Here is a 10,813-nt window from a genome sequence, read left to right on the forward strand (position 1 = left end):
GGTCAACCTGGGCTGGTGTGACCCCACGTTTCTGCGGAGGGATGCAACAGCAGGTAAATATAGAAAGGCTGGAGGACGGACAGCGGGCCAGAGGGGTCATGGAGAGGCCGGAGGGGTCATAGAGAGGCCGGCCGGGTCATGGAGAGGCTGGAGGGGTCATGGAGAGGCCAGAGGGGTCATAGAGAGGCCGGAGGGGTCATGGAGAGGCACACAGCACACATCTGGTGGAACAGGCTTTTATTTTGAAGGCAGAAAACCAGAAAGCGTTGCTGCTGCTGTCGTCAGTTGTCCACCGCTCGCTTCCCCCCTCCCCCTCCGAGTGTGTGTGTTAATGCGTGTGTTAATGTGTGCGTGTGCGTGCGCAGCCTCGTGCCGTGTTAATAGCCGTCTAACATCTCCCAGATGGAGCTGTCACACTCGCAGTAATACATAGAGGATGTGTGAGCAGCCCCCCTCCCTCCCTCCCTCCTCCTCCATCACCCCGTTCATTGGTGAACCTGCAGCATGATGCTGGGTTCATCTCAGATATATGAACTTTGACCCAGTTTAGTTTTAGATTCTTCTTCAGCTCGTTCTGAATTTAAAAAGAAAAACATAAAAAATATATAAATTAACAACAATGAATCGCTGGTTTTACAGCTTCAGTCCATAAATGAGAAGGTGTTTGGTGTAGTTTCTCTCGCTGGCAGCAGGGGGAGTTTAGAGCAGGAAGCTACAACTTCAGCAGCTTTTCTTTCTATTTAAAAAAAACAGAATTATTTTGGGCTGTAGTACCGCCTGCTGCCACCGGAGGGAAACGATGACCGAGATGTCAGAACATCCACATATCCATCGTTGGTTAATCCGCTAATTATCAATCAATTATTCTTTATCTGAAACATGTTTTAAAAAAGCAACTTGAAAATGAATCTGTAAAATGTTTTTTTTCCGTCTACCAGTCTGAAATGTAAAGTTCTTCAGTTCATTGGTGTGTGATGTGGAAACAGGAGAATAATGGATCCATCCATTGATAGGGGGCGGGGCCAGTGATTCCAGGCAACGATGATGTCACGCCTGAGAAAACAAAAACGCTGCAGTTAGATGTGAAACCAGGAGCTGTTTTACTGCGACATGCCCACAGGGACACGCAACACGCAACACCAGCCACACGCAACACCAGCCACACGCAACACGCAACACCAGCCACACGCATCATGTAACACCAGCCACACGCAACATGTAACACCAGCCACACTCAACACCAGCTACACGCAACATGTAACACCAGTCACACACAACACCAACCACACGCAACATGTAACACCAGCCACACGCAACATGTAACACCAGCCACACGCAACACCAGCCACACGCAACATGTAACACCAACCACACGCAACATGTAACACCAGCCACACGCAACACCAGCCACATGCAACACCAGCCACACACAACATGTAACACCAGTCACACACAACACGCAACACCAGCCACACGCAACATGTAACACCAGCCACACACAACATGTAACACCAGCCACACACAACACCAGCCACACGCAACATGTAACACCAGCCACATGCAACACCAGCCACACGCAACATGTAACACCAGCCACACACAACATGTAACACCAGCCACATGCAACACCAGCCACACGCAACATGTAACACCAGCCACACGCAACATGTAACACCAGCCACATGCAACACCAGCCACACGCAACATGTAACACCAGCCACACGCAACATGTAACACCAGCCACATGCAACACCAGCCACACGCAACATGTAACACCAGCCACATGCAACACCAGCCACACGCAACATGCAACACCAGCCACACGCAACACCAGCCACACGCAACACCAGCCACATGCAACACGCAACACCAGCCACACGCAACACGCAACACCAGCCACACGCAACATGTAACACCAGCCACATGCAACACCAGCCACACGCAACATGTAACACCAGCCACACACAACACCAGCCACACGCAACATGTAACATCAGCCACATGCAACACCAGCCACACGCAACATGTAACATCAGCCACATGCAACACCAGCCACACGCAACATGTAACACCAGCCACACACAACATGTAACACCAGTCACACACAACACGCAACACCAGCCACACGCAACATGTAACACCAGCCACACGCAACACCAGCCACACGCAACATGTAACACCAGCCACACACAACACCAGCCACACGCAACATGTAACACCAGCCACATGCAACACCAGCCACACGCAACATGTAACACCAGCCACACACAACATGTAACACCAGTCACACACAACACGCAACACCAGCCACACGCAACATGTAACACCAGCCACACGCAACACCAGCCACACGCAACATGTAACACCAGCCACACGCAACGTGTAACACCAGCCACACACAACACCAGCCACACGCAACATGTAACACCAGCCACACGCAACACCAGCCACACGCAACATGTAACACCAGCCACACGCAACATGTAACACCAGCCACACACAACACCAGCCACACGCAACATGTAACACCAGCCACACGCAACACCAGCCACACGCAACATGTAACACCAGCCACACGCAACATGTAACACCAGCCACACGCAACACCAGCCACACGCAACATGCAACACCAGCCACACGCAACATGCAACACCAGCCACACGCAACACCAGCCACATGCAACACCAGCCACACGCAACACCAGCCACACGCAACACGCACCAGCCACACGCAACATGTAACACCAGTCACACGCAACACGCAACACCAGCCACACGCAACACGTAACACCAGCCACACGCAACACCAGCCACACGCAACATGTAACACCAGCCACACGCAACATGTAACACCAGCCACACGCAACACGCAACACCAGCCACACGCAACATGTAACACCAGCCACACGCAACATCCAACACCAGCCACACGCAACATGCAACACCAGCCACACGCAACACCAGCCACACGCAACACCAGCCACATGCAACACCAGCCACACGCAACACGCAACACCAGCCACACGCAACATGTAACACCAGCCACATGCAACACCAGCCACACGCAACATGTAACACCAGCCACATGCAACACCAGCCACACGCAACATGCAACACCAGCCACATGCAACACGCAACACCAGCCACACGCAACACCACCCACACGCAACATGTAACACCAGCCACACGCAACATGTAACACCAGCCACATGCAACACCAGCCACACGCAACATGTAACACCAGCCACACACAACATGTAACACCAGCCACATGCAACATGCAACACCAGACACACGCAACACCAGCCACACGCAACACCAGCCACATGCAACACGCAACACCAGCCACACGCAACACGCAACACCAGCCACACGCAACACGCAACACCAGCCACACGCAACATGTAACACCAGCCACACGCAACACGCAACACCAGCCACACGCAACATGTAACACCAGCCACATGCAACACCAGCCACACGCAACATGCAACACCAGACACACGCAACACCAGCCACACGCAACACCAGCCACATGCAACACGCAACACCAGCCACACGCAACACGCAACACCAGCCACACGCAACACCAGCCACACGCAACATGTAACACCAGCCACACGCAACACGCAACACCAGCCACACGCAACATGTAACACCAGCCACACGCAACATGCAACACCAGCCACACACAACACCAGCCACACGCAACATGTAACACCAGCCACATGCAACACCAGCCACACGCAACATGTAACACCAGCCACATGCAACACCAGCCACACGCAACATGTAACACCAGCCACACGCAACATGTAACACCAGCCACACACAACACCAGCCACACGCAACATGTAACACCAGCCACATGCAACACCAGCCACACGCAACACCAGCCACATGCAACACCAGCCACATGCAACATGCAACACCAGCCACACGCAACACCAGCCACACGCAACACCAGCCACACGCAACATGTAACACCAGCCACACACAGCATGTAACACCAGTCGCACACAACACGCAACACCAGCCACACGCAACATGTAACACCAGCCACACGCAACATGTAACACCAGCCACACGCAACATGTAACACCAGCCACACGCAACACGCAACACCAGCCACACGCAACATGTAACACCAGCCACACGCAACACGCAACACGCAACATGTAACACCAGCCACACGCAACATGTAACACCAGCTACACGCAACAAAAGCCACACGCAACACTCGTGTTACCAGTAAATGATAAATTAGATTAAATTAAATAAAGTAGCTCCAAGCACACACACACACACACACACACACACACACACACACACACACACACACACACACACACACACACACACATTAATACAGACACACACACACACACACACACACACACACACACACACACACACATTAATACAGACACACACACACACACACACATTAATACAGACACACACACACACACACACATTAATACACACATTAATACACACACACAGACACACACACATTAATACACACATTAACACACACACACACACATTAATACAATGTGTGTTTATTAATGTGTGTATTAATGTGTGTGTGTGTGTGTGTGTGTATTAATGTGTGTATTAATGTGTATTAATGTGTGTGTGTCTGTGTGTGTATTAATGTGTGTATTAATGTGTATTAATGTGTGTGTGTCTGTGTGTGTGTATTAATGTGTGTGTGTGTGTGTGTGTATTAATGTGTATTAATGTGTGTGTGTCTGTGTGTGTATTAATGTGTGTATTAATGTGTATTAATGTGTGTGTGTCTGTGTGTGTGTATTAATGTGTGTGTGTGTGTGTGTATTAATGTGTATTAATGTGTGTGTGTCCAGGCTGATAAATAATTCAGCAGATGGAAGCAGCGTGACTCCCCGCTGGCTCTCAGAAACAACCTCTGGCTGTGTGTGTGTGTGTGTGTGTGTGTGTATGTGTGTGTGTGTGTGTGTGTGTGTGTGTGTGTGTTTTTCTGTGCAATGGAAAACAAGCACACCCTCCCCTCCCCCACGATGTGCCACCTCGTTCGTTCGCTGCTGTCGAGCGATGAGGCTCGCTGCTTCTTTGTTCCTCCTCCTCCTCCTTCTCCTCCCTCGTCCATCCTCTCCCTCCCCCTCCTCCTTCTCCCTTCTCAGTCCTCTCCCTCCCCCTCCTTCTCCTCTCCCTCCTTCTCCTTCTCCTCCTCCATTCTCTGTCCTCTCCCTCCCCCTTCTCCTCCTCCTTCTCCTCCTCATTCTCCTCCATCCTGTCCCTCCCCCTCCTCCTGCTCCTTCTCCTCCCCCCTCTCCCTCCCCCCTCTCCTCCTCTCCCTTCTCCTGCTCCTCCTCCCTCCTCTTCCTCCTCCTCTGTCCTCCCCCTCCTCCTCTTATCCCTCCCCCTCTTCCTCTTCCTCCTCCTGCTCCTCCTCCTCCCTACTCTCCCTCCTCCTCTGTCCTCCTCCTTCTCCTTCTCCTCTCTCCTCCGTCCTCTCCCTCCTCCTCCTCCCCCTCCCCGTCCTCTCCCTCCTCCTCCTTCTCATCCCTCCTCCGTCCTCTCCCTCCTCCTTCTCTTCCTTCTCCTCCTCCTCCTCCCTCCTCCTCCTCCCTCCTGCGTGCTCTCCCTCCTCCTCCTCCCGACTCTCCCTCCTCCTCTTCCTCGTCCTCTGTCCTCCCCCTCCTCCTCCTCCTCCCTCCTCTTCCCTCTTCCATCCTCTCCCTCCCCCTCCTTCTCCTCCTCCTCTGTCCTCCCCCTCCTCCTCCTCCTCCCTCCTCTTCCCTCTTCCATCCTCTCCCTCCCCCTCCTTCTCCTCCTCCTCTGTCCTCCCCCTCTTCCTCCTCTTCCCCCTCCTCCTCCCTCCTTCATCCTCTCCCTCCCACTCCTCCTCTTCCCTCCTCCGTCCTCTCCCTTCTCCTCCTCCTCCTCAGTCCTCTCCCTCCTTCTCCTCTCCCTCCTCCTCCTTCTCCTTCTCCTCCTCCCTTCTCTGTCCTCTCCCTCCCCCTTCTCCTCCTCCTCCTTCTCCCTCCTCCGTCTTGTCCCTCCCCCTCATCCTGCTCCTTCTCCTCTGTCCTCTCCCTCCCCCTTCTCCTCCTCTCCCTTCTCCTGCTCCTCCTCATCCCTCCTCTTCCTCCTCCTCTGTCCTCCCCCTCCTCCTCTTATCCCTCCCCCTCCTCCTCATTCTCCTCCTCCTCCTCCCTGCTCTCCCTCCTCCTCTTCCTCCTCCTCTGTCCTCCTCCCTCCTCCTCTCTCCTCCTCCTTTTCCTTTTCCTTCTCCTGCTCCTCCTCCCTCCTCTTCATCCTCTACCTCCCCCTCTGTCCTCCTCCTCCTTGCTCTCCCTCCTCCTCTTCCTCCTCCTCTGCCCTCCTCCGTCCTCTCCTTCCCCCTCCTCCTCCTCTCCCTTCTCCTGCTCCTCCTCCGTCCTCTTCATCCTCTTCCTCCCCCTCTGTCCTCCCCCTCCTCCTCCTCCCTCCTCCGTCCTCTCCCTCCCCCTCCTCCTCCCTCCTCCCTCCTCCTCTCCCCCTCCTCCACCCCTCCTCCACCCCTCCTCCTCCCTCCTCCGTCCTCGCCCTCCTCATCTCCCCCCTCCTCCCCTCCCCCCTCCTCCGTCCTCGCCCTCCTCATCTCCCCCCTCCTCCTCCCTACTCCGTCCTCTCCCTCCCCCTCCTTCTACCTCCTCCTCTCCCCCCTCCTCCGTCCTCACCCTCCTCCTCTCCCTCCTCCTGCTCCTCCTACTCTCGTTATCTAACTCTGGAACTAAAAGGAGAGAAGCTGATGATTCGACTAAATTATCAGAATTATCTAAATAATCTGAATTATCAGAATTATCTAAATAATCTAAATTATCTAAATCACCTAAAAATTATCTAAACATTATCTGAATAATCTGAATTATCTAAATAATCTGAATTATCTGAATTATCTGAATAATCTGAATTATCTGAAAAATCTGAATTTCTGAATTATTTGAATAATCTGAATAATCTGAATTATCTGAATAATCTGAATTTCTGAATTATCTAAATAATCTGAATAATCTGAATTTCTGAATTATCTAAATAATCTGAATTATCTGAATTATCTAAATAATCTGAATAATCTGAATTATCTAAATAATCTGAATTATCTGAATTATCTAAATAATCTGAATAATCTGAATTATCTAAATAATCTGAATAATCTGAATTAATGGCGACAGATCTGAATAAAATCCTGGAAGTCCTGAAAGTGTTTCTTTCTGACTTGTCCTGTGTTTTCTTTCAGTTTTCCACGTTGCCACGCCCTCCTCTCCCGCCCATCTCCCACAGCAACTGTGCAGCTCCGCCTCCCACCACCCTGCCTCTCTCCCCTCCCTCACCTCCCCCCGCCTCCAGGACAAACATCAGAAGCTGAGGGAGAGCCGCAGGGCCTCTGCTTTCCTTCCGACCTTACATCCTCTTCCTCCCTCCTTCACCTCGTCACGTGACCCTCATACCTTCCGCTGCCATGACGACGACCTCGACAGGCCGAAGGGCAAGCGTCCCCGCAAGACGAAGCACACGGGCGGCGAGCCGGCGGAGGAGGAGGACAAAGAGGAGGAGGAGAGAGATGAGGGAGGAAGCGACGACGAGAGGAGGAGCGGGAAGGTCGGTGTGCTTTTCATTATTCTTGAAAAAGGTGAAGTTCTGAATGGAGTTCTGAATGGAGCCACAGGAGGAGGTCGTCAGTGTAGAATCTGACTTTCTTGCATCTTCCCTCTGACTCATTACCCATGATGCTCAGCTGTGTTTCCTCACAGCTCCTCAGGCAGTTATAAAAATAGGAGCAAGATTCAGACCGACGGGAAGACGTTCCTCAAACGCTCCCATATGTGCACAAGCACACGTGTGAACACGCCAGGGATGTGACTAACATGACTCACTCACCCTCCCGGTCCAAAACCGGTCCAAAACCAGGTCCAAAACCGGTCCAAAACCAGTCCAAAACCAGGTGCAAAACTAGTCCAAAACCAGTCCAAAACCAGGTCCAAAACCGGTCCAAAATCAGTCCAAAACCAGGTCCAAAACCAAGTCCAAAACCAGGTCCAAAAATAGTCCAAAACAAGTCCAAAACCAGGTCCAAAACCAGGTCCAAAACCGGTCCAAAACCAGGTGCAAAACTAGTCCAAAACCAGGTCCAAAACAGGTCCAAAACTAGTCCAAAATCAGTCCAAAACCAGGTCCAAAACCGGTCCAAAACCAGTCCAAAACCAGGTGCAAAACTAGTCCAAAACCAGTCCAAAACCAGGTCCAAAACCGGTCCAAAACTAGTCCAAAATCAGTCCAAAACCAGGTACAAAACCAGGTCCAAAACCAGTCCAAAACTAGTCCAAAACCAGTCCAAAACCAGTCCAAAACCAGGTCCAAAACCGGTCCAAAATCAGTCCAAAACCAGGTCCAAAACCAGGTCCAAAACCAGGTCCAAAACCGGTCCAAAACCAGGTCCAAAACCAAGTCCTAAACCAGGTCCAAAACAAGTCCAAAACCAGGTCCAAAACCAGGTCCAAAACCGGTCCAAAACCAGGTGCAAAACTAGTCCAAAACCAGGTCCAAAACCGGTCCAAAACCAGGTGCAAAACTAGTCCAAAACCAGTCCTAAACCAGGTCCAAAACCGGTCCAAAACTAGTCCAAAATCAGTCCAAAACCAGGTCCAAAACCGGTCCAAAACCAGGTGCAAAACTAGTCCAAAACCAGTCCAAAACCAGGTCCAAAACCAGGTCCAAAACCGGTCCAAAACCAGGTCCAAAACCAAGTCCAAAACCGGTCCGAAACCAGTCCAAAACCAGGTCCAAAACCAAGTCCAATACCAGGACCAAAACCGGTCCAAAACCAGGTTTGGAGCGAACTGAGAACTGTGGGCCATCCAGAAACTGTTCTTAATTCTGCTGACGAATTGAACCCTGGTTCAGGCCCCGACACCAACAGGACTGGTCATTTCACGGTACCAACAGAACCTCGGTGAGTCCCACGAGACGGAAACAAGTCCATCGTCATGACGACTTGGAGTGACTCGGTTCTTCTTGTTTGTCCTCACTGTCGTCTCCGTTAATCGCTGCAATTATCGTCCTGATTGGAGCTCGCTGGGAAAACTCAGCAGGGACGTGTGTGTGTGTGTGTGTGTGTGTGTGTGTGCGTGCGTGCGTGTGTGTGTGTGCGTGCGTGCGAGTGAGTGAGTGAGTGAGTGAGTGAGTGTGTGTGTGTGTGTGAGCGTGTGTGTAATTCAATTCACTGCAGATTAAAATGAAGGAGAGAGCGAGGGAGGGAGTGATTGAAGGTTATGGAGGAAGAATAATATTCTCCGCATGTACTGTGTGTGTGTGTGTGTGTGTGTGTGTGTGTGTGTGTGTGTGTGTGTGTGGCGGAGGATTGTGTCGTTTTGACAGCTGCTGCACCGGAGATTTCCTCGGGGCAGCAAGGACACACACTCACACACGATACACACTGAAATACACACTCGCTCTCCTCGCTCGACCCTCCTCCTTGTTTGAGTCTGCTGCGCTACAAAACACACACAGACACACACACACAGACACGCACACACGCGCGCACACACGCACACACACACACACACACACACACACACACACACACACACACCTCCGGGGCAAAGCTCGCATCCTGTTTGCTGATGCGTGGCGGCGAGCGGCTTCGTTTGACAGACGCCTGCGCACACACATTACACACACACACACACACACACACACACACAAACACATTAACACGCACACGCTGTCTGGCTGCTAAGCGGCGGAGACGGTTGCCGTGGCGTCAGCAGCTCAGCGATGCAGTTTCATCCATCTCTACCTGCTTCTGACGAGCCGCACTCAGAAAATACAAACTACATTCATTTTATCTTTTATTTAAAAACAATAATAACAACAACAAACATTCTGATTGGAGGATGAAAATCCACAAAGAAAATGTTTACATTGTAAACAAACTGCAATTATTTTATAATTTTGTAAGTAAGATTTTAAAGTAAACATAATTCAGTTTGAATTTTAAACAGGAAGTTAAAACATACATTTATTCAATTTCTTAAAATCACCAAAACTTCAATGGACTTTTGAATGTAACGTTATTGTTGATTTTCATGAATCTGGCAGTAGTGAAATTCCTTCTTCGGGTCGTCGTGGCAACAGACCAAACCCAAGACATCCTTCTTTCTAACCGCATTCTCCAGCTCTTCTCTGGGTTCTCGGGGTTATGCCGGTCCAGATGGGTCAGATACGATCCCGGTAATGGTTTCTGGTTCTGGACTCTCTCCAGCTCAAAACCCAAAGACCATCAGAACCCTGAAAAGACTGGACCTACCAACAAAAGACAGTTTCCACTAGGAGGTCATAGTCAAAACCAGGTCCAGAACCAGGTCCGAAACCTGGTCCAAAACCAGTTCCCGAACCAGGTACAAAATGAGTGCAAAACCAAGTCTGAAACTGTGTGTTTGTTTGTGTGTGTGTGTGTGTGTGTGTGTGTGTGTGTGTGTGTGTGTGTGTGTGATAAAACGATCCTCGAGCTCATCGCTTTAAATGTTCCTCTCTTTCTCCACACACACACACACAGGTGTCTCCGTCTCGCTCGCACGCCCACGGGCCTCCCTCTCCGCAGCGCACACACTCCCCCCGTCCCATCCCTCCGGAGGTTCGCCGGCTCATCGTGAATAAAAACGCAGGAGAGACACTGCTGCAGCGCGCCGCCCGGCTGGGATACGAGGTAATGACACGCAAACGCACTCTGGGGTGTGGCCAGGTGGGGTGGGCGGAGCCACACGACTCCTGGTGTCCCATGT

General features: G+C 51.4%; 2 protein-coding genes across 2 annotated transcripts in view; both read left to right on the forward strand.

The window, feature by feature from the left end:
• The window catches only part of LOC138206903 (BCL-6 corepressor-like), a 26,658-nt gene that overhangs the window by 12,386 nt on the left and 3,459 nt on the right, over positions 1-10,813 (forward strand). The window contains exons 7-9 of the mRNA XM_069163743.1: positions 1-53; positions 7,270-7,631; positions 10,588-10,778. The exon at positions 1-53 is cut by the window's left edge and continues 175 nt beyond it. Coding sequence (XP_069019844.1) covers positions 1-53; positions 7,270-7,631; positions 10,588-10,778 — 606 coding nt within the window. The remainder of the gene's footprint in view (positions 54-7,269; positions 7,632-10,587; positions 10,779-10,813) is intronic.
• LOC138206923 (nucleolar protein dao-5-like) lies at positions 7,638-9,886 on the forward strand. Its single transcript, XM_069163785.1, has 2 exons — positions 7,638-8,350; positions 8,385-9,886. Exons 1-2 carry the CDS (start codon positions 7,898-7,900, stop codon positions 8,871-8,873), a joined length of 942 nt encoding a protein of 313 aa, XP_069019886.1. The 5' UTR covers positions 7,638-7,897; the 3' UTR covers positions 8,874-9,886.

This window comes from Embiotoca jacksoni, unplaced genomic scaffold (genome assembly GCF_022577435.1).
Source record: "Embiotoca jacksoni isolate LCO1_2020_lvr unplaced genomic scaffold, fEmbJac1.0.p SCAF_30, whole genome shotgun sequence".
Taxonomy (NCBI): domain Eukaryota; kingdom Metazoa; phylum Chordata; class Actinopteri; family Embiotocidae; genus Embiotoca; species Embiotoca jacksoni.

Coding starts and splice junctions, on each gene's coding strand:
- LOC138206923 (XM_069163785.1), top strand. CDS start 7,898: ATGACTCACTCACCCTCCCGGTCCAAAACCGGTCCAAAACCAGGTCCA. Junction 8,351..8,384: donor CCAAAACCAGTCCAAAACTA/GTCCAAAACCAG, acceptor GTCCAAAACCAG/GTCCAAAACCGGTCCAAAAT.